Raw genomic sequence first — 25188 nt, forward strand, 5'->3', positions numbered from 1 at the left:
AAACTTTTGACTGGTAGTTTATACTAAAATTTTGTACAAAATGAAACTGAGGGACTCAAAGTAATCATGAAGTCAAAATTTCCTTTCCTTTTTTAAAAAAATATTATTATTATTATTATGCATGTGCTGGGTCGTTCCTACAGTTTAGTTGATTTTATGTCCCCCAATCAATACTGCATATTTGACATCAAATGTTAATCATCTTTAATGCTACATCGTTTTCCATGCATAGATGCATCCCATTACCCCAGTCATAATAATTAGCTACAAAAGAATAATAATGAACATTTTAAATTAGTTAATGTCCCTTAAATCCCAGTCCACACTGTTACAACCAACCAACATAAACATTTCTCTCTCACAACTTAAAAACTAGTGTAAAACATAACACATCCACCCTGTTGTGTCAATTTAGCTTGTTCTTTCCTAGCTAAAGGTTTAAAACAGTGGTTCTCAAACTTTTTACACCAAGTACCACCTCAGAAAATATCTGGCTCTTCAATTACCACCATAATGACCAACATTAAAATACAGTCGTGCCAATTTCAGCTACAGCTATGCACAGTTCAAAAACGAGGCAGTTTTAAGTCTAATAAGAATATTAACTTTAAACATTGTAAATATATAGTTTTATTAACATTAACATTAACACATTAACACTGTGCTTACATACAGGTAAATAGTAAGAAAAAAGAAAGAAAAAAAAACATAACTAATTATTAAATTAAAATGTACTGTACCTAAAAGGTAAATTAAAAACTGTACTGTACCGTACTTCATTAAATATTTCAAAAGTAACCCAACAGTACAAACTTGAACTGTTTATAACATCTTCTACTGACAATGTCAATTCAAGTGGAAGAAAAATATCAAATGTTACTTTCGTCCTGACAGGAACTACTGACAGTTAAACCCGATTTACTTTTATACTGAAAAACTCTGACAAAGCAAAACTTTCCCTACTACCTGTAGGGAACGTTATTACAATATATATATATATATATATATATATATATATATCCTGCAACACTCTGGCAAGTTATAGCTTTTGGTTACAAAAAAAATACCCTACAGTACAAAGAACAATTCTGGAACCTTCTTATTTGGTTCCCCAAAAAATAACCAATATTAGAGGATCTGTGTTTGCTGTTTGCAGTTAGTGCAATTGTGGTTTTGCAATCACAATCTGTAGCGGCTCTTGGTTCACCATCAGCTGATCCTGAGGAAACTGGACTGACGTTGAAATACTGAGTCCTACAAAAAAAACACACAGACAGTCACACATGAGCAGGAGCATTACTGCTGTCACATCACATCAGCAGATCCATTTCAGAAAAACACAGCCACAGATATTAGTTTATTCATATTACAGCCAGAGATATGAATGAAAAACTGATCATAGATTAATACCAATAAATTATCAACAACTACTATCGCTTACAGGCACTGTAAGAGATGAAAATATCCATATATTCGTAAATCGGTCACATCACAGAATTACACAAAGTTTTAGGTACAGAGACTAAAGTGGAGCTGAATTATTATCTTACATTCTCCAATTACACACACAGGAGGTCTGTTACTGAACTTGGGTCATTTTAAAAATGTTAAAAAAACACTCACAATAGGATATTGTCTGCAGTTTACAACGTAGATTGGCCTTCAGGTTAGGTTAACTTCACTCCTGATTCTCCTAGTTTATTCCCATACAGTACTAGCTCTGTCAGGTGTGAGGGGTTTGATCTCAGAGCTGAAGCCAGAGAAGCACAACCTTCATCTGTGACACCACAATCTCTCAACCTGAAGAGAACAATGACATAAAGTGAATTATAGTTGAAGTGGTGGTCTGTAGTTTGTTATTGACTCTGGTCTAAGAGCAGGAGAGAATATATAATGACAAACTGCTGCTGATAGAATGAGATTTATGTATGTTGATGCTCAATGGTGCTGTCTGAAACTGTCATGTGCTTTAGGGCTAAACAAACACACAGAGCTGAACGTGAGATGGTCCTGTCACTGTCGTTCTATTGCACTGTGGAGCTTCTGTCACTACAACAAATTCCTAGTATGTGTAAACATACATGGCAATAAAGCTCATTCTGATTCTGAGATATTGTTTCATAGTGATATAAGGACAGATCTGTCTGGAGAAATAGTCATTTGCACCTCTCATAAACACTTACAGGAGGACATTTGCTTCACAGGAGCCACGTGTTCCCAGTTTATTTATTAACTCTTGTCATGAAGCACATAATTGGTCTCAATTAAAAAAAGAATTACTGCCTACACATGCACTGAGATCATGTTAATGAGCTTTTCTTCTGGCTATTTACCTCCAGCTTTACTGTCTTTGGTGTTTACAGTATCTCACAAAAGTGAGTACACCCCTCACCCCATCTTCTCAGGGGACAATACTATAGAAATGAAACTTGGATATATTTTAGAGTAGTCAATGTGCAGCTGGTATAACAGTGTATATTTATTGTCTCCTAAAAATAACTCAACATACAGCCATTATTGTCAAAACAGCTGGCAACAAAAGTGAGTACACCCTAAGTGAACTTGCCAAAACTGTGTCCAATGTGTCCTGTGTCAATATTTTGTGTTAGCACCATTGTTATCTAGCACTGCCTTAATCATTCTGCGCATGGAATTCACCAGAGCTGCACAGGTTGTTGCTGGGATCCTCTTCAAATCCTCTATAATGACATCATGGAGCTGCTGGATGTTAGACACATGGTGCTTCTCCACCTTCTGCTTGAGGATGCCCCATAGGTGCTCAACAGGGTTCAGGTCAGATCACCTTCACCTGCACCTTCCTCAGCAAGGCAATTGTCATCTTGGTGGTGTGTTTGGGGTCATTATCATGTTGGAAAACTGCAGTTTGGCCCAGTTTCTGAAGGGAAGGCATCAAGTTCTGCTTCAGAAATGTACAGTACATAATGGAATCCATGTTTCCCTCAATGAACCACAGCTCCCCAGTACCAGCAGCACTCATGCAGCCCCAGACCATGATGCTACCACCACCATGCTTGACTGTAGGAGACACACAATTTTCTTGGTACTCCTCACCAGGGCATCACCACACATACTGGACACCATCTGAGCCAAACAAGTTTATCTTAGTCTCATCAGACCATAGGACATGGTTCCAGCAATTCATGATCTTGGACAGGTTGTCTTCGTTAATCGACCCTTGGAAAACCTCTGTATGACCCTGGCCACAGTACTGTAACTCAGTTTCAGGTTGTTACTGAACCTCTTATAGCCTAGGCCATCTTTGTGGAGAGCAACAATTCTAATTCTTTGCCATGAGGTGCCTTGTTGAACATCCGGTAGTCAGTATGAGAGAATTGTACTCAAAGCACCAAATTTTAACTGCTCTAATACAAGATACACAACTTTGTATGGTCCTGTCAAGCAGACAAAAACAAGAACATGATGAATAGGACATGCAGCTTTGCATGGTTAAATAGTGCTGTTATCACTTAGGGTGTTCTCACTTTTTCTTGCCAGCTATTTTGACAATAATGACTGTATGTTGAGTTATTTTCAGGGGACAGTAAATAAACACTGCTATACAAGCTGCACATTGCCTGTAACTTTCTAGTAATCCTGAAAACACTGATTAGTTTGTTCAGGTGTGTTTAACTGGGGTTGCAGCTAAACTCTGCAGGACTGTGGCCCTTCAGGACCAAGCTTGCCTATCCCTGATATAAGAGGAACATGAAACAACTGATAGAGCAGCAAAAAACAAACAAACAAACAAAAAAATGCTGCTTATTTTGCTTGAGGGTCTTTTCCTTTTATCACTGATAATGCTAAACACTACATCATTTATACTCTGTACTAGTACTCTGTTAAAACCAAACACATTCAGACTTTTGTCTGTTCAACTCTAAACCTATGCGATATTCATCATCTGCAGTAAGTCACAAAGCCTCTGGATTTTTAACTATTTTACAAATTATCATAAAGTTCATTAATAATCAAACTACCAGAAGAAAATCTCCAGTAAATGTTTAATTGATCAAAAACATCTGAAATGATGTAGACGGATGAAATGAACTTCATCAGAGTAATTTCTGCTGAGATATGTGTGTTTACTGACAACTGCTGATTTTATTCTTAGAATTGACATTTAAGGATGTTTTACACAAAGATGTGCTTCTATCAGAGAGACCTTACCACAATTTCTCCAGTTTACAGTGAGGATTCTGTAGTACATCAGAAAGCAGCTTCACTGAATCTCCTAGTTCATTCAATGACAGATCCAGCTGTCTCAGGTGTGAGGGGTTTGATCTCAGAGCTGAAGCCAGAGCAGCACAACCTTTATATGTGACACCACAATTATACAACCTGTAGAGAACAAAGACACACTCTTCACTCTCTCAGATTAAATCAGGTTAGCAGTGAGTCCATTATTAAAGAGAAAGTACAAACTTAAAAGACAAATCAGTATGTTTGCTGAATCATTGGTTTGGCATCTAAAATGTCACAGAACATAAAATATTATCATAAAACATCCAAAGTCTCATTCAAGCAGGATAAATAACCTTTCCTATTTGCACTATATCTGCATTTTATGCAGAATGTTGATGACACTATTCACTACATAGGATGCTTGTTTGTGTATAATAATGTATGTTTTATCACAGTTTCTTCGGTTTACAGTGAGTATTGTGCAGTACATCAGAAAGCAGCTTCACTGAATCTCCTAGTTCATTCAGTGACAGATCCAGTTCTCTCAGGTGTGAGGGGTTTGATCTCAGAGCTGAAGCCACAGCAGCACAACCTTCGTCTGTGACACAAATCATTATGTTTAATGAATCATTGGACAGGTCTAAAATGCCACAGAACACAAAACATGATCATAAAACATCTAAATTTCATAAAACATCTAAACATTATTTAAAGACCGCTGTGGTGAAAATAAAGTTTTGAACATTGTTTACAGGTCTATCTGGTGTTTTAAATTTTTAATAAACCGTGTGACAAATGTGTCTGTCAACAACATTGCTAAGTATTTTCTCCTTAGAATTGCAGTGCACCACTTGATAATTATGTACTCTGCTTTAAAAGTGTGCACAAATGTGCTTCTGTTATAACTTTTTTAAATGGTTTATGTGACTTTGATTTAAGAGTATGGGATACATGGATATCATTTGTAATGGCAAAATCGCCTGTACATAATTTTATAAACTCTTTCATAATGCAAACAAATTCAAATCTGTGGCTAATGAAGGACTTGTGTTGCATTTCAGACAAGGTCTGTGGTGGGAATGTCCAAGTTGAAATATTCCACTTCTAGGATATTTGGGGTTGATCAATCTTCCGCAAGCTCACAGGTTGGATGTCTGACTTCGAGCAATGTACCAGACATTATTTTCAGGTAGTTGTCTGGTCCAGGTCCCTTCAACTCCGGTCCTGGAGGCTACAGTCCTGCAGAGTTTAGCTCCAACCCCATAAACTCACCTGAACCAGCTAATCCAGATCTTCAGAAAGTTAAGGCAAGGAAGTTTGATCAAAGTTGAAGATAAATGAATGAATGAATGACAGTGGCCATTCATTAAAAATTTCTTATTTTAATAATTGAACAACAATTCTTCCATGACAACTCTCTGAAGATTTTAGCATGGTAATGGATATGACAATGTTAATGTATTTGGTCTTGGCAGAATAGAACTGTTATGCTGCTGCTGAATTGCTGCTGCTGTTGGTTATTGCTGTAGTTGTAGATTATTGCTGCTGCTGCAAGCAAGTACAGGAACTTGCTACTGCCAAAGCATATGGCGATACAGTGCTGTAAGTATTTAAGACGTACTGCTGCTTCGCAAATAGCAAAACAACCCGTAGCAGATCTACACAGGTGGAGCTGGGGAAGGTGGAGGGTTTCAGAGGAACTCTGAAAGCACCCTGCAAAAGGTTCAAGCAGTGGCGGTTCTACACGGAGGCCTGGGGAGGCCCGTGCCTCTGTAGACATGTCCCTGGCCACCCCTGTGGCCCCCCCCCGTGCTGACCAAATAAAACAATTATGAATTTATTAAGATTCATCGTTCTACACGGGTAAATTAGAGCGGCGCACCGAAACACTGTGGCGCTGCTCGGTGAATGAGAGCGCAGCAACAACTAACTACTCTTGGATAGAGGAGCTACGATTCATTTCTCCTGTTGCAAGAGTCGAAGGTAAGCGAAACAATTTCATCTCGTGAGTGACTTGTTGTTCTTGCACATAACCGTGTTACTTTTGTTTTTCACACTGATAATGAAATCAAGTTTGTAAATGGCTGGTTTCGAGATGTTTAAAAGCTTGGTAACACTTTTACATTTGTTACTGTATTTGTTAGTCTTTGTTAACGTTAGTTAATAAAAATATACAGCGGTTCATGTTAGTTCACAGTGCATGAACTAATGTGTACTGTACTGTATTTATCATTTTTTTTATGGCCTGCACTCACTCTTGTACATAATAAATGTTTGTATGATTTTAAAGAAAAATAAAGTTTATAATCTTTAAATATCATTTGTTGTCATTTTTTAATGTGCCCCTCTGGTTAAACACTGGCCCCTTCTTGGCCCCCCTAGTAAAATTTGTCTAGAACCGCCACTGGGCTCAAGTGAATGCCAACCAGCCATTTAAAGGTGAAGGTACAAACTCATTGGCTGCATGCACGATCAGCTTGTGCCAAGTCGTATAAGGCTGTGAATATAATCCGTTATGTTAACACCCATCAGACTGCGCCATCTAGAGTTTCATGAACGAACTAGGCATTTCCCATGTTCATGGCCGATTGACATGTTTAAACAAATAAAGTAATTCTATTTTTACAGTTTACAGTTTTATTTTGATTGTTTTATTTTAAAATTATTCATTTTTTATTTAACATTTAGTTTTATATTTTTATGATTTAAGTAATTATAACTTTTTCTTTCACATTTCTAACTTCTGTTCTCAGAATTGTGAGATACAAACTTGGAATTGTGTGATAAAAAGAGTTGCAATTACCTAAAAAAATTACCTTATTTTTTTAATCAGTGGCTGAAACAGGCTTCCATAGTAATCTGATTCAAATCTATGTGATAACCAAGTTAGGTCAGGGCTTCGGCCCTGTTTTAGGCTTCTTCTTATTTTTAGATTTTAGACATCCACCAAATATGGAGATGAAAAAAAAATATCCGCGCTAGTGGAAACAACACGAGACTTCACTTTTGCTTTCACTTTCGATACCGGCTCGGAAGGCGTTTAGTGTCTCCGTCAGCAGCAGCAGCAGCGAGCGCGCCTTCAGCGCAGCTGGAACAGTTCCGCGTTTAAGCGCACGCAATAGGCTAAAGTTTACCACAAAGCACCGGCAAAAGTTATTACCATGAATGTGTCGGGGGAAATAGTAAGGAGATTTTTGAATTATTCATTAATAAACTAGTGTTTTCTGAGTCAGTGTTGCAAGGATGAAGTTGCCGATCCTGCATCTCCTCTTTGGATGCGCCTTTAGAGAGAAATGCATCCTTAAAGATTACATAATGAAATCGTTTTTCTTTTCTATTCGCTTCATTTCGTTAAGTTATAATTTAAAGCTTTCTATAGATATATGTATAATGTCTGTGAGTTATATATTCGCTGAGTTTCGGTTCATTTTTTTGAAGCGTGTTGAGACTACAGACAACGCATCATGTTTGTTTTCCTTATGTTAGAAGCACCATTTGCAACGTTTTGTTGATATTGTGAGTGCACACAAATAAAAGTAGACCCTTTACAGTTTGGAATGATGTATTATTCTTACTTTTATCAGCAAAAATGACGGAATATTTAAAATGGTTTCCACTGAAAAAAAATGCAAGTGTTCGCACTGGCGCCTCCATGTTCTGCAAAGCGGTTTTAGTTTCCACACAAATGATTGGATATGCGCCTAATAGCACACATTTATCTAGGTTTAACGTTTAAATTAACATTGATTTATACTTGAACTGTTTTATATCTATAGATATTTTATTTTAGGCAAGTCGTCATGATTTCAGAAGGCAAAATTGATCAAACAGACTATGATCAGTCTTCCGCTGGCCGCTTTGTGGTTACTTTAAAAAACAAAAACTTATATTTAACGAACAAAAATAAAAATGCTTCAAAACGTTTAAATTAACTTGATAAAAAAAAAACGAAATATAATCACTTTGCCATTGCATACAAAACTGGACTATTTTAATAGCTGCAACAGTAGTATAAGTGGTTTTCGGAGAAGAGGGCTCGGGTCGGACTCGGGCCGGGAATTCTGCTAAGCTGTCGGACAAGGGCCGGGCGAAGAACGAATCCAGCATAAATATGCAGATGTCATTCCGAGACACTGCACCATAAAAAACGAACGTTTCATACAAATTCTGAACGGATTATAGCCTAGAAAGTGCGCGAAGCTCGCTCACTTTATTATCACGTATAAAAGCGTCACTCATCTCAGTTCATCGCGATCTCACAAGTGCTGTCATAATCAATGAAGCTCTCTACACTGCACAATGAGTCTGGCTATTTTGCCAGATCTTCAGTTGATTTTGCTTTCGTTTGAGGGCATTTAGCACCGTCTAGTACCTCCGTACAACCGGGTCTGGGCATGGCAAACCGCTCCAATTGCAGTGTGGCTGACAACAGGGACTAACCATCTGGGTTATTATTCAAAATAAATGTTACTTCAGGTTTGTGCTGAGGAGCTGAGACGCATCCCAGCATTCAGCACAGTTCCAGGTTGTGGTATGAGGGACGTGACATCTCTGTCCCCTCCTTTAGGGAAAGAGGGTTACATACGTAAATATAGCTGCAAGCAGCAATTGCGGGGCCAAGCACAACAGAGGCAGAATGAGGAGCTTAGCATGGCAAGGAGCAACAGACCGACTCTAACAATGAGTAACTAAAGTCATTTTAGGATGATATCAGTTGAAATGGCTGAAAAATCATAAATACAACCAATAATATAATTGAATGGCTTATCACTTTTGACCAATAGGTGGTGCTGTTTTCAAATTGATGTGATGCGTTCTGTGTGAGGTGACAATGACACACAAACAAATTTTGGTGTCATTATGCCAAAGCTTTACAGAGATACAGCCTCAGAATCATCTTGGCATCAAGCCTAAAATCTGTAGTGGCGCTGTACGAAAATGGTTTTGTCTATCGACACGAAATCCATAACTTTTAGTAAGCACAGTCTGAAGATGATTTGAATCAAATTTGGTGAAAATCAGACCAACGGTCTAGGAGGAGTTTGAAAAAGTATGTTTTGTACATTAATCAAAATGGCGGAAAAGAAAGTTCAGCGAAGTGTGGTATAATTGGTATCTATTTTGTCAGCATGACCCAAGGAATATTTTGAGACCAGTTTTAATACAGTAGGCTAATGCAATCACAAGTTATTAGCATTTTTGAAAATTTCATTATTAATGTTTAATGAATGGTGTATTACTTCTGACCAGCAGGTGGCGCTGTTACCGAATTGCTGTGGCGTGGTCAGGGTGTGGTGACAATAGCACATATAAAATTTGGTGTCAATATGTCAAGGCTTTGCAGAGATACAGCCTCAGATGTAGTTTGGCATCTTTCCAGCAAATTCGTTGATGCGCTAAACGGAAACGGTTTCGTGTAATGACACGAAATTCATATCTTTCTGCCCGCATAGTCTGAAGATGATCTGAGTCAAATTTGGTGAAGATCGGACTAACGGTCTAGGAGGAGTTCAAAAAAGTAGGTTTTGTACATTAATCAAAATGGCGGAAAAGAAAGCTAAGCGAAGTGTGGTATAATTGATATGTATGTTGTCGGCATGTCACAAGGAATATTTTGAGACCAGTTTTATTACTATAGGCTAATGCAAACAGAAATTATTAGCATTTTTGGAAATTTCATTGTTAATGTTTAATGAATGTATTACTTCTGACCAATAGGTAGCACTGTTACCAAATTGATGTGGCGTGGTCAGTGTGATGTGACAATGGCACATATAAAATTTGGTGTCAATATTTCAAAGATTTGCAGAGATACAGCCTCAGAAGTAGCTTGGCATCTTTCCAGCAAATTCGTTGATGTGCTTAACGAAAACCGTTTCGTATATCGACACGAAATCCATAACTTTTTGTCAGCAAGGTCTGAAGATGATCTGAGTCAAATTTGGTGAAAATCGGACTAACGGTCTAGGAGGAGTTCGAAAAAGTAGGTTTTCAATATTAATTAAAATGGCGGACAGGATGTTTGGCCAATATTGGAATAATGGGTATCAATGTTTTTGGCTTGACCCAAGGAATCTATTGAGATCACTTTCATTACAACAGGCTAATGTAAGCTGAAGTTATTAGCATTTTTGTAAATTTCTTTATAACTTTTGACCACAAGGTGGCGCTGGCCCAAAAATTTTTATGTACATTCAGGGCATGGTGCCGAACATTTTTGTAATTAATGTCGAAACGATACGCTAATCTGTTCTCAAGATACAGCATTTTAAAGCTAAATTCAAAATGGCCGACACCCAAAATGGCTGACATGGGAAAATTGGATATGGTTCGACTCGGTATGACACACTGAATCTAAAGAGACCAGTTTTGTGATTTTTGGACAAATCATTCAGACGTTATAAAGAAAAATAGCCATTTTTCGTATCTCCTGACCACTAGGGGGCACTGGACCGAAACACTGCAGTCAGCCTCAGGTCATGCTTGTTATAACACACACCAAGTTTGGTGTCAATATGCCAAACTGTTACGGAGATATAGCCTCACATTGATTTTTGCTAGCTTTTCGTAGAATTCTTTCGCGTGTTATTCGTGAACGGCTGGACGAATCGACTTGAATTCCATAACTTTTTGCCAGCGTGGTCTGAAGATGATCTGGATCAATTTCTGTGACAATCGGTGCAACGGCCTAGGACGAGTTCGAAAAAGTAGGTTTTACGAACAATTGAGAATAGCGAAAAAAACTAAACCTTACGATTTTTGAATTTTGGTGTCCATTAGACTCGGCATAAGCCAAGGAATCAGAGGAAAAAAGAATTTTTGTTGTGTGGCTTATGGTTCAAACGTTATTAGCATAAATCTTTTGAAAGTTTGGACAAGTGGTGGCGCTAGAGAGTTTGAGTTAGAGACTCCAAACTTGCTATGGTTAATGTTGGGACTGTCCTCTATCAGTGTGCAAAATTATACAACTTTCCCGCAAGCGGTTCTATGGGCTGCCATAGACTTGCGGCGGAAGAAGAAGAATACGCTAACGGATACAATAGGTGCCACCGCACCTTCGGTGCTTGGCCCCTAATTAAGACATTTCCTTTCAGTCAGTCACATTCGACATTGCGTCAACTGATGCCATGGGGTCCCCATGGAAAACGCCACAAGCTGAACTGTGTTATGTAATTGAGGTTACAAATGCTGACAGGCAAGGGTATCAGAACAAATGAAGCTCAATGTGTAACCTTCCCAACACCCTGTAAGCCAGATGAAGGGCCACCAGGGGTGCCAGGGTTCTGAAGCAACCGTTTGGCGGCGGAGCACAATGACAGAATGTAAGGCCATGTGAAAAATATTGGAAGACTAAGGAAAAGGGGAACATGGTGGGAATAAACCGTGGGGAATACTGAGACATTAATACCAAGTCTGGAGGGGAAGACTGTAGCCCACTACTGGACACAGTAAGAGACTACTCTGTCTAATCTAAAACTGCAGGACAATGGAGGACCCAGAGTTCACCGAGGGGGAACAACTGGGAGTAAGCGAACGCATCCAACAAGGAATGGCGCTGCAAGTTGACACCGAGCTGGCCTCCCGCAATTTACCTAATGTTACCCAACACACGGTAGGACACGGTTTCCACGTGAAGATTATAGACTCTTGCGAAGGTGTTAGGTGTCGCCCAGCCCGCAGCTCTGCAGATGTCTGCAAGAGAGGCGCCGTGTGCCAATGCCCAGGAGGAGGCGACAATCTGAGGTGAGTGGACCGACCTCTCACTCCCAGGGGGCATGGCTCACACTGGGACTGATACGCCAAGGTAATGGCATCCACCACCGAATGAGCCAATCTCTGTTTGGAGACAGCATTCCCCTTTTGCTGACCTCCAAAGCAGACAAAGAGCTGCGTGGAGCGTCTGAAGCTCTGGGTGCGTTCCACGTAATGTGCAAGGCTTGGACGGGGCACAGCAACGCAAAGGCCGGGTCTGCCTACTCCAGTGCAGTGCTTGCAGGTTCACCACCTAATCTTTAAAAGGAGTGGTGGGAACCTTGGGCACATAACCAGGCCGAGGTATCAAGGTAGCATCAAGGGAGAATCAGCCGGACCAAACTCTAGGCACGATTCGTTGACCGAGAATGTGTGCAGGTCCCCCACCCTCTTGATGGAAGTGAGTGTGATCAGGAGCAAAGTCAGATATTTCAGCTCAACTGAATCAAGCGGCTCAAAGAGATCCCTACATGAAAAAAGAGGACCACAGAGAGATCCCAAGAGGGGATGAGGTGCGATTGGCTGCACGATTGAGCTCTCCCGGAATGTGAACAGCATGCAGCCGGAGAAGGAGATGGTGGGCGAGTTGCGACATGCAAAGGGAGCGTAACCACCCTGGTGGTTGATGTACGCCACCATCGCTATGTTGTCCGTGCGGACAAGTACATGCTTGCCCTGCCTGTAGAAGCACAGGGTCTAACCAAGGACTGAAGAGGCAGTGACAACCCGAGGTAATGCCGACCCGAAGAGTATCACGGTGCCGTTACCTCTTTTGGTGTTTCCTGGGGTGGAGCAGGTGTAGAAGCCACAGTGGGGGGTGCCCTCCGCGATGGGCAGATAAAGACCTGGCTCTCGGCGGCTTGGTGTTCAAAGAATCACGCCGGGGCAGGATGTGCTTAATGGCCTCCATCTGCTTTTGTACTGCCGTAAACTGCCGCAATGTCCTCAACAGTGTTGCCGAAGAGGCTGACCTGGGAGATAGGTGTGTCAAGAAAGCAGACTTTTTCGGCATTACTCATCAACGCCAGGTTCAGCCAGAGATGGCACTCCTGGACATCACCTGACCAAGGGACCGTGCTGTCACTTTTGTCGCTCGGAGAACAAAATTGGTCGCCATGCACAGATCCTGCATCAACCCAGCGTCCAAACTATCCCAGTGCAGCTTTTTCAAAGCCTTGGCCTGGTGGATCGGCAGGATGACCATGGTGTGCAGGGCGGAGGCAGCCTGGTCCGCAGCGCTGTAAGCCTTGGCAGCGAGCGTTAATGACAACTTACAGGCTTTGGACGGGAGGCGCAGATTCCTCCAGTTGGCAGATACCAGTCATCCACTCTCGAGCACTCGGGAGAAGGTGAGGAGCTCACCTCCAAACCGATGCTCTTTGCAACCCGGAGGAGCATTGAACTCCAACTGAGCAGCTGCCGTGGTGGGGGCTGCTCAGCAGTGTCTTTGGCTTCTGAAGACAATAACCACTCCTCTGTTGCAGGCATAGGCATCTTATCCTCATCGGGAGCTCCAAAAGAGACACTGGGTCTGCCAGGATGAACCGGCACCATCTTTCGCTAGGAGGGGCCAGACTTCCGTGGGGGCTGGCCTGATGAAACATTTCAGACCGTGATCCTCAGATCTCCCTTGTTCCTCACCAACACAACCCTCTTTCTGAGCCGACAAGTTGGGCTGGGTAGAAGCCGAGGGAAGCCTCATTATAAATGAACGCCGTGACCTTAGCATAGCCATGGACATGCACTCACGATGTGGGCACAAGCCATCCACGAATGTAGTCTCAGCATGCTTATGACCCAGACACGTGAGACAGTGATCATGTCCGTCATCAGAGGAAAGAAAGCTACCACACCTAGAAGCACACAGTCAGAAAGATCTTGTGATTAGGCTCCCAAGTGAGACCCCATGACGTCAGTCGATGTAACGTTGAACGTGACTGACTGAAAGGGAACTAAAGATCTGTAAGATTAATTTTTTATAAAAAAATTTAATTTGGATTTTAAAAGTATCAACAGAATAAAATAAGTTTCTCACAGGAGTAAAAGTATTGCAGTCTAGCAAAATATGTTTAATGGACAGTGGATGATAAGATAAGATGCACATTTTGGGGAATTTTCTCTTGATAGTAAAAATGTTATACTGTCCTTATACATTCTTTGATTCAAGAGATGATAATTTGATTAATATCTTCACAGTTGTTGGGTGATGAGTATTTAGAGATTTCAATGCTTCATCAGTTATCAAAAAATCCTTTTGTGAAGAAATCTCAGTGAACTACAATGTCAGTAATAAAGCATTTGGGTAGTTGACATATAGGAAGCAAAAATGCTTATTTTGTAAAAGACCATTTTTGAAGAAACACATATATTTATGTAGTGTAAAGTCTTTGCTGGTGCATAGCTGTCATGAATCTGGTCGGTGACCTGCGGTCCGCTCACCACCAGATGTCGCTCTCGCTCTATCATCACACACAGACTGTTGTTCTACACCCCGGACTACGTCTCCCATTATCCACCACACTGATTGCGCCATACACCTGTGGCCAATCAGCAGCCCTATTTAAGCCCCGGACTTTCCCCTGTGTTTCACCGAGTATTGTGGAGTTGTATTTGTGGAGAACTGTGTCGATTGAGTTTAGCGCTCTCCTAGTGCTAGCACCTTATCAGTGTTGTTCCTTAGTTTCCCTGAGTTTCCTAGTTCCTAGTTTCCTAGTTCCCGTGTTCCCTTGTTTCCAGGTTCCCTAGTTCCTGTGCTCCCTTAGTTTTGTATTCTCGCCTGGCTTCCTCGTTTTCGCCTGTCTCGCCGCCTGCCTTCCTGACTCTCGCTCGTTGTATGGATAACCCCCTGTCTCTCGTTATGGATTATGTTCGCCGCTGATCGACCCACGCCTGCTTCACGGACCACTCTTGTGCCTCGCCCCAACATACCAGTTTGTTATTGTTCTGACCCTGCCTGCTTGACCATGTATTTGTCTTGTCCATTAAATAAAAGCTTGCATATGGATCCCCTCGCCTCTCGTCTCCCTCTCCACATCACAGAATACTCGGTCACAACAAGATCCAGCAGCTTTACCCCCGGACATTCAACAGGTATGGGGGGGGGTCATAGGTCCCCACCAATGTCCAGAGCAAATCTACGCCCTTGGTTTCCTGAGTCAAGTCAAGTTTCCGAGTCCAGTGAAGTCGCAGCTGTGTTTCCTGCGTCAAGTCAGAGCTGCTCTTCCTAAGTCAAGCAAAGTCACAGCCGTGGTTCCTGAGTCAAGCAAAGTCAGAGCTGTCGTTCCTGAGTCAAGCGAAGTCACTACTGATCTCCATGAGCCAAGTCAAGTCACTGCTGATCTTCGCAGGCCAAGTCAAGTCACTGCTGGTCTTCATGTGTCGGGTCAAGTCACTACTGGTCTCCATGAGCCAAGTCAGGCCTCAGCCGGTCTCCACAAACCAAGTCAAGTCACAGCAGTTCTTAATGAGCCAGGTCAAATTACTGCTGTTGTTTCAGAGCCAAGTCACGTCTCGTCAGACCGCCCAGTGCCTCGTCATGTCTCGTCTGTCTGTCCAGAGCCTCATGTCTCGTCTGACATCCCAAGGTACACAAAATGTATCAAGTTCCTACATTTTCAGAAATATATGGATGAAAAAAATGATTGCCATTTACTGAAATAAACACTTGTACAATTATGCCGGAGGAATTTATTGACAATTATATGCTTTTCTTTTTAATTTATAAAAGTTGTAATTTAATGAACCATGCTTGAGACAATTTTGAGATTTGGCTCAGAAATGTACAAAAATCAATTAACACTGTAGCTTTTATAATAACAGGTCTATGTAGGCCAAAAAATTGTTTAACAATTTACTGCATTTTAAATAACGACAATATTAATTATATTCATTTTTATCTTGTAGGACAGTGAAAATGCCATGGCACTTCAACAACCCATTTGCTTCTTGGTCAGGAATGCATATACCCTGGCTTAGTTGATTTGTTGCAAAAGCTGATGCCACTTAATTTCCAGATACACACCCATCTGTATATACTTTGGACATGTTGTGGGACCTTTTCTCTCATGTCCATAATTGCTGGCGATAATAATTCAGATGAGTTACTGATTTTTGATTTCTTGCTAAATTAAGATTTAGGGCTTTTTGAGATCCCATGAAGGAATTCTGCAGAAATGTGTTTGTTCCAAGAAATGAATCGCTAGGGATTCTGGGCCCATTGCACATAAAGGACAGTATAATGTAATAGCTCAGTCGGCCCCTCTCAGCCTCTGGGCCCTATGCACTCTGTCCCTCTGCTCTGGGGCTGTTTTTTTAGTGGCAGGGACTGAGGAATTCATTAGAGTAGAAGAAAAGCTAAATGCACCAGAATATTGAGATAGTCTTAATGAAAACCAGTCCAGAGCTTTCAGAACCTCAGACTGGACAGAAGGTTTACCTTCCAACAGGACAATGACTCTAAGCACACAGCAAGAGTGGCTTATAGACAACTGTGTGAATGTTCTAGAGTGGCCCAGCCACAGCCTGGACTTGAACCCAATCAAACATTTCTGGAGAAACCTGAAAATGTGCATCTGCCCCCATCCAACCTGACAGAGCTTGAGAGGTGAAGAGGTGAGGAGAAGAATGGCAGATAATTGCCAAATGCAGACATGCAAATCTTGTCGCATCAGACCAAAAAAGAGTTGAGGCAAAAAAGGCACTTCAGCTAAGTACTGAGTTAAGGGTATGAATACTTATGCAATGTACTTTTTTTTTCTTTAAGCATGAGACAAAAATTATGAAACACATAAACAAGATGTTTATTTGCTCTTAAACGAATTTGGCCTTAAACTAAAAATATAGTCATTTGAAATTAGAGGCAACCACAGCATCTGAATCACGATTCAAAGAGGATGCTATAGGCCTACATGTACAATGAGCAGCTTTATTTTTTATTTATTTTTAAGATTTAAAGCAAACAGAATGGTCTTCGTGAAATTGTGCTAAAAATGTAAAGTCATTCTCTGACAGCAGGTGGTGATTATGACCGCTGTAAACAAAGCGGCACTGCGCTAAATAATATATTAATATGTCATCAAAAGTTTTCTGACGACATTTACATTTTATAATGTAAACCCCCCAATACAATATTTATGTTTTTCTTCTATTGTAATTTTGTCCTCTTTTCTGTGTCCTGCCTCTGACCTCTGTTAATGTCTTCTTTAGAAACATATTTTTACTTATTTCCAGTGGTCCTCCATCTCTCTTGCTCCTCCATCAGCCTCACTCACACACATTGCCTGTGCAGTGTGTCATGCCTCTTGCTTGTCATTCCTCTGACTCTTTGATTATGCCTTGGTTATCTGGACCTATGACTTCACCCTGGTCCCTTGTACCTCCTGCTCCTCCTGGTTTCCGCCATGAATCATCGTCCCTCTGGCTCCACCAGGTTCTTCCACCTTGCTGGTTCCTCGTCCTCTGTGGACTCCACCTCTGTGGTCTCCTCTACGAGGTTTTTCAGCTCTGCCATGGTCCCTTTCTACACCAGTTCCACCATGGCCATCTCCTCTGTCAGCTCCTGTTTGGAAGTCTCCATCTTTGCTGGTCCTTCATAGGGGTCTTCAGCTCTGCTGTGGTCTCTTCCTCTGACGGCCCCTCTGTGGTCACCCCAGCACCTCGAAAACTGTGGGCATCTCATTTCATCTCATGCCATGTGCATACCAGAAGCATGTGTTACATGCTAGCTTTATTTGCATTGGGTTTATGTGTATATTACCCTTGGATTTCTCTGGGGTTTTGCCAGCATTAGCAAAACATATTATGACATAGTGTTAACTGTAGTGTTCTTTGTGCTATATAGCTGCAGAAAGTGAGCCATTTTAATAAAATGAGATGTGTGTTTTGTGAGAGTGATTATGTAAGCCGAAACTGCCACTGGTTAGAGTGTCTTCTACAGTATTTCACACTCTGGTGCACACTAGACTTGAGTCTCTGAACTGCATCAGCTTCTGTACAAACAGAGGCACTGCTGTTCACTACAAATAAAGAGTATATTCTATATTTTTGTCTTTATTCATCTGCTTATGTGATTGGTTTGTCACATATCCATAGCCCACTCACAACAAAAAAAGAAATGGACCAAGTCAGCATGAAATAAATCCATTAATTTTATTAATTCATGTTCCTGGTCATACTGTGAACAATTCATGAAATGGAGGGGTTTGTTGGTGTATTCATTTTTGTGGTGTGAAGCAGTAGGCAGTCTGTCAGAACTGAGTGAGATAATATCTTAACTGTAGATATATATATACACATACATACAGTGGGTACAGAAAGTATTCAGACCCCCTTAAATTTTTCACTCTTTGTTATATTGCAGCCTTTTGCTAAAATCATTTAAGTTCATTTTTTCCCCCTCATTAATGTACACACACAGCACCCCATATTGACAGAAAAACACAGAATTGTTGACATTTTTGCAGATTTATTAAAAAAGAAAAACTGAAATATCACATGGTCCTAAGTATTCAGACCCTTTGCTGTGACACTCATATATTTAACTCAGGTGCTGTCCATTTCTTCTGATCATCCTTGAGATGGTTCTACACCTTCATTTGAGTCCAGCTGTGTTTGATTATACTGATTGGACTTGATTAGGAAAGCCACACACCTGTCTATATAAGACCTTACAGCTCACAGTGCATGTCAGAGCAAATGAGAATCATGAGGTCAAAGGAACTGCCTGAAGAGCTCAGAGACAGAATTGTGGCAAGGCACAGATCTGGCCAAGGTTACAAAAAAATTTCTGCTGCACTTAAGGTTCCTAAGAGCACAGTGGCCTCCATAATCCTTAAATGGAAGACGTTTGGGACGACCAGAACCCTTCCTAGAGCTGGCTGTCCGGCCAAACTGAGCTATCGGGGGAGAAGAGCCTTGGTGAGAGAGGTAAAGAAGAACCCAAAGATCACTGTGGCTGAGCTCCAGAGATGCAGTCAGGAGATGGGAGAAAGTTGTAGAAAGTCAACCATCACTGCAGCCCTCCACCAGTCGGGGCTTTATGGCAGAGTGTCCCGACGGAAGCCTCTCCTCAGAGCAAGACACATGAAAGCCCGCATGGAGTTTGCTAAAAAACACCTGAAGGACTCCAAGATGGTGAGAAATAAGATTCTCTGGTGAGATTCTACTATGAGACCAAGATAGAACTTTTTGGCCTTAATTCTAAGCGGTATGTGTGGAGAAAACCAGGCACTGCTCATCACCTGTCCAATACAGTCCCAACAGTGAAGCATCATGCTGTGGGGGTGTTTTTCAGCTGCAGGGACAGGACGACTGGTTGCAATCGAGGGAAAGATGAATGCGGCCAAGTACAGGGATATCCTGGATGAAAACCTTCTCCAGAGTGCTCAGGACCTCAGACTGGGCCGAAGGTTTCCCTTCCAACAAGACAATGACCATAAGCACACAGCTAAAATAACGAAGGAGTGGCTTCACAACAACTCTGTGACTGTTCTTGAATGGCCCAGCCAGAGCCCTGACTTAAACCCAATTGAGCATCTCTGGAGAGACCTAAAAATGGCTGTCCACCAACGTTTACCATCCAACCTGACAGAACTGGGGAGGATTTTCAAGGAGGAATGACAGAGGATCCCCAAATCCAGGTGTGAAAAACTTTCACATCTTTCCCAAAAAGACTCATGGCTGTATTAGATCAAAAGGATGCTTCTACTAAATACTGAGCAAAGGGTCTGAATACTTAGGACCATGTGACATTTCAGTTTTTCTTTTTAAATAAATCTCCAAAAATGTCAACAATTCTGTGTTTTTCTGTCAATATGGGGTGCTGTGTGTGTACATTCATGAGGAAAAAAAAAAGAACTTAAATGATTTTAGCAAATGGCTGCAATATAACAAAAAGTGAAAAATTTAAGGGGGTCTGAATACTTTCCGTACCCACTGTACGTGTGTGTGTGTGTGTGTGTGTGTGTGTGTGTGTGTGTGTGTGTGTGTGTGTGTATATATATATATATATATATATATCAGAATGAGAGTCTAAACATCTGATAAAAACAACAATAATCCACAATCCACACCACTCCAGTCCATCAAAGCTACATGTTTGTAATTAACAAATCAAATCATTAAGGTATTTCTTTAACTTAAAATATATATAACTTTAAAAGTCACTTCTGGCCAAAATACCTGTCCGTAATCCCTGATATTGTTTACTCCAGTGAAAAAGTTGTCTTGTCTGAATCAGGACAGAAATATGCACAAATCAAGCTCTGTTTACAAGCAAAAGCTTGTAAAAAGCTTGGACTCATATTCCGACGGCACCCATTCACTGCAAAAGATCCACTGGTGAGCAAGTGATGTGATATATTTCTCCAATTGTTTTTTGATGGAGAAACAAACTTATCTACATCTCATATGGTCTGAGGGAAATTTTAATTTTGGGGTGAACTGTTCCTTTAAGATGAAAATACACATATAACATCAAACAGAAAAACTTCACACACACACACAATCAAGTTTAAGTCCACTGGTATGCAGACAGGTTGGTGAACTGCAGCACATGCACACAGACCAGTGGAGTGTTTGACTTTGGGAACCTTGAGTTTTGATTTATAAATAAAATTTGAGGACAGAACTATAACACATGAAACACTCACTTTCTCAGGATTACACTGACTGCTGAAAGAAACAAGTTCTGTTAAACACTATTCATAAAACTGCACTAAAGAATGAGCTGGTGATAAATTCAGAGGCAATTGGCTTTGTTTGAGGTTTGGTAAAACTGGACACTAGGAGAAAAACAAGCAATGTGGGCACAGCAGTGATTTCACACAGTAAAAACATCAGTTCATATGCTAGAGAAGAGATACACACAGTAAAACCACAGACTGCACACGATTAAATCAAATCTAAACAGATTACATGTGAAATAGACGCCCTCTACTGGAGAAACTGAAGACACAACGTGGTTAATACGGCTACAAAAAGTTATGATGAACTCTTATGGTCTTATATTTATATTATATATACATAATTGTCATTTTAAACCTTACAAAAATAGTAACAGCAACTCATTAATAATATAAGCATTCATACATGCAGCAAAAACTCATTTTAATGTTTTTAAAAAATGATTTAATCGAACAAATATACTGCTATATTGCATGATGTATATTAAAAAATAATAATACTGGGATAAAACATTTTTATTAATTTATTATACATATTTAACTAATCACAATATTCGGAAAAACTCTGGTTTTGTAATATTATTTACTTGTAATGTATTGATTATTTGTAATGTATTATATATAAAATAAACGGGAATCGTTAAGAAAGTTATGAGACGCTCCAAGACTTATGACGCCATAGAGCGCGTTCGAATAGAACTCGCGGGGTTTATAAAGAGCCTGACATTCTTACATTCTCTGTGGGTTTGTTGTAGTGGTCAGTGAGTTTTCACAGTGATGGGACAGAGAGTGAACAAAGTGATGCCGATGACTGTTGGTGAGGTGTACGAACAACATCCTAGTACACCCCCAACACCCAGCACCAACATGGCGGTTCAACATCCTCATCCTTGCGATGAGACCCCTGTTGGTGCTGGAGGAGGAGGAGGAGGAGGAGGAGGAGGAGGAGAGGAAGGAGGAGGAGGAGGAGGAGGAGGAGAAGAAGGAGGAGGAGGCAGGAAGAGTGAAGGAGAAAAGAAAGAGTAAGAAGTGGTGGCAGAGGCTTCGCTCTTTCTTCAGAGCTGCCAAAAAACACCCAAAGAGCAGCTCAGGTCAGGGAGAGGTGGAGCAGCAGCAGCAGGATGATGATGGAGAGAAGAGGAAGGTGGCATGGGCTGGAAGAAGTAGTGATGGTAAATGACACATCCATCTTATGAGAACATTGAAAATGTAAAAACTATGTAAAACTATCAGTCCCTTATACACAATATCAAAAACACACATCAGTACACATAAGCATGGTCTGATCTTTACTCTGACATGTTAAAACATTACTGTTATATGTCTTTATGTACTAATGTATGTTAAAACTATAATGAACAAACAATAAACATATTTAGTGAAGTATTCATCTTTGGTAATGTTAGTTAATGAATGAAATACAGTTGATCAGTGTTAGTTCATGTTAATTTACAGTGTATTAACTGATGTTAACAAGCACATTTTTAATAATGCATTAGTTAATGTTGAAATAGACTAAAAATAGACTAAAATAAATGCTGAAGTATTATTCATTCTTAGTTCGTTAACTAAAATAGTTAACTAATGAACCTTATTATAAAATGTTACCAATTATTCAGTATAGTCTCTATTAATTAAAATACAGTCATTAAAACTAGTCATGTATGAAAATGAGTTTAAGTGATTTTAAGTGATTGCAAGACACTGATCTCATGTGAAATTTTGTCATTTTATCTTTTAACAGACTACATCTTCAGCCGCTACTCTGTGGGCGATCAGCTGGGGAAAGGTGGATTTGGTGTGGTGTATGAAGGGAGACGCCTGGAGGATGATCTTAAAGTAAGTGAATATTAATAACACATTACCAAGATAGTAAATGTTTTTCCTCTAAATCCTCTTAATGTATCTTAAATAACTAATTAAATATTGTTTTGTTCATCAGGTGGCTTTGAAATATGTCACGAAGACTGACGACATGGAATGTATAGACATTGTAAGTACCTACTGATTGTAAGAACCTACTGATAAACAGTACAATACAGTATAAAAACAGTACAATTTGTTTCCTTTTTTTTTGTATTGTCTATGTGATATATTATGTTTGTATTAAGTTTGTTATATGATGCTATTGTCCTTCCTAAATTGCCCCTTGTGGGAAGCTGTTAAACTTACAAACAAAACAAAAAAATCAAAAATCCTAAAATCAAATGTCTCATATTTATATTAATCACAAATTAAATTTAGTAACTGGTCCAAGGCTCAGCTAAATTCCTATTTGAGAAACCACCCGCATGTAAACATCATAAAAACTCAATTCCTCTAGCCCGATCATCCAGTCCCCCTTCCTAAAGAGATCGCCCTCACCTTCCTGGCGAATAAAGGTCACAGAGTGCCAGAAATCATCCGGCTGCTGGACTGGACGGACCACCCTGACCACTTCGTCACGGTCCTCGAATGTCCCTCTCCCTGTGAAAATCTAGTAGAGTTCATGAGGCGTCACGGTGGAAGCCTCGACGAACACACAGTGCGGCAGATCATGTGGCAGGCGACTAACGCGGCTCACATGTGCTGCCTCCGCAGAGTGCTCCACCGTGACGTCAAACTGGAGAACCTACTGATAAACAGGGAGACATCAGAAGTCAAGCTGATCGACTTCGGATGTGGGGACATTCTGAGGATGTCACCGTACAGGTCCTACCATGGTATGTATGATAGAATTCATTTTTTCTAATAGAAACAGAACAATCATTCTGCATTAATGCAAACGTACACATCATACAAACTCCGCTCTCCTCCAGGCACAGCAGCGTACTCGCCTCCAGAGTACTACAGCAGGGGGGAGTACTGCGGCTGGCCAGCGACGGTCTGGTCACTAGGGATTTTGATGTTTGCCATGTTGTGCGGACATTTCCCTAGTGACTTTGACCTGCACCTGCTGCAGTACAAGCGCTGGTCCAAACCTGGCCTGTCAAAAGGTGAGATCTTCATCACAAAAAAATTAATAATTCAGAATCATACAAAACATCTCACAGCTCAGAATAACATGATCAAATAGAGCAGATGTGTAAGATAATAAAATAATGTCCTTCCCGTCTTCCTGCACAGAATGCTGTGACCTCCTCAGTGCTCTCCTGAACGTGAAGCCAATCCGGCGAATTGGCTTGGGGCAAATCAGGTTCCACAACTGGTTTTAGGTAGAGAACTGTAGATCAGATCAGCTAAAAAGAATTACAGGTAATATCCTCATGGGAAGAAATTGTGAAGGTAAATCTGTTTTTCTGTTTCAGGTCGTCTCATATGACCACTCCAGTTGGCGTCTCTCATGCAGCTTTGCGTCTTGCGGGCTGCAGCGGGAGACGCTTCCATCCCTCCTCTCGCCTTTGCGTCTTGCGGGGCGAGCAAGCCTTGTGTAGCGTCTTGCGCCTTGGCTTGAGGAAGCAGTATTTGCGTCTGGCGGTACTGCTTCCGGGAGGGATGTGTACATATTGTACATATATGTACATACTTCTTTTGGTTGCCCCTTTTTGTTTGTCCCATCATGACCACTCTATTCCTGAGGTTCCTGTCACAGCATGCCAGAGCTCTCAGTCTTCACCACCACAATGACAGAGCTCCCATTCTCTGCCACCATGCAGGCCAACTGCTATGGCTCCTCCACACCTGTCATAGGCATCACAACAGTGTCATTGCCTCCTCAGTCCACAGTCACCCTGGGCTCCAATTTATCAGTCATCCCAATTTGAGCCCAGAGGTTTCTGTCATGGTCACCTGGTCCCAGAAGTGCCAGTTCGTGCCACATCCACATAACAGAAGTTCCTGTTACAGCTGCCAAAGAGGGTCCTGTAATGGGCACCATGGTCTCCAAGCTCCTTACCATGTTAGCTCGGTCCCAAAGCTCCCTGCCTCAGAGATTCCTGCTACAGAATTCAAAAGAAATCCATTCTTCTTTAAACAAACGATTAAAAATGAGTTTCAAAAATGTTCATATATGGTATATATATATATATATATATATATATATATATTTGTTTTATTTAAAAAACAGGGATCATACACATTAAAAGTGCACTTCAAAGTGTCTACTTCAAGAAAAGAACAATTATATTTTGACAAATTTGGTTTTTTAAATGACACACATGGCATGCAGTCTTATACAGGTAAGTGATCTAGAAAAAGTGATATAATTCTACATTAGGGAATTGTTCACAGTTCAACAGTTGTCAAGTATTATTTATGAAATACTATTATATATGACAGATTACAAAATGTAATCAAATGTTGATTTATAGGTAAGAAAACAGTTGATTGCATAGCAATAAAAATCTCCAACAATCTGTCAGACGTAGCCGCAGGGGTGTGATGCATCAGGAATAAACACTAAAAAAAGAAAACAATCACAATCAACATTTAGTGTAAAGCACACTTAATAGTGTGCATACATCTCATGAAAAATCAGGCTTAAGACATAACGGTTGCAGTCAAAAGTTTACATACACCTTGCAGAATCTGCAAAATGTTAGTTATTTTACCAAAATAAGAGGGATCATACAAA

At 40.7% G+C, this 25188-nt stretch overlaps 1 protein-coding gene across 1 annotated transcript; it reads left to right on the forward strand.

The window, feature by feature from the left end:
- Window positions 1-21443: 21443 nt before the first annotated feature.
- Window positions 21444-24379, forward strand: LOC127166181 (serine/threonine-protein kinase pim-1). Its single transcript, XM_051111290.1, has 9 exons — window positions 21444-21546; window positions 21698-21808; window positions 22381-22475; window positions 22579-22629; window positions 22960-23338; window positions 23435-23611; window positions 23742-23811; window positions 23924-24112; window positions 24208-24379. The coding sequence occupies exons 1-9, from the start codon at window positions 21444-21446 to the stop codon at window positions 24377-24379; spliced, it is 1347 nt and encodes a 448-aa protein (XP_050967247.1).
- The last annotated feature ends 809 nt before the right edge of the window (window positions 24380-25188 follow it).

This window comes from Labeo rohita, chromosome 5 (assembly GCF_022985175.1).
Source record: "Labeo rohita strain BAU-BD-2019 chromosome 5, IGBB_LRoh.1.0, whole genome shotgun sequence".
Classification (NCBI taxonomy): domain Eukaryota; kingdom Metazoa; phylum Chordata; class Actinopteri; order Cypriniformes; family Cyprinidae; genus Labeo; species Labeo rohita.

Bases quoted from the DNA above. Each gene is read 5' to 3' on its own strand.
- LOC127166181 (XM_051111290.1), top strand. From the start codon at position 21,444: ATGACTGTTGGTGAGGTGTACGAACAACATCCTAGTACACCCCCAACA. The intron at 22,476-22,578 runs GTAAGTGAATAT...TTTGTTCATCAG, and splicing joins GCCTGGAGGATGATCTTAAA to GTGGCTTTGAAATATGTCAC. The intron at 23,812-23,923 runs GTTCCACAACTG...TTTCTGTTTCAG, and splicing joins ATTGGCTTGGGGCAAATCAG to GTCGTCTCATATGACCACTC.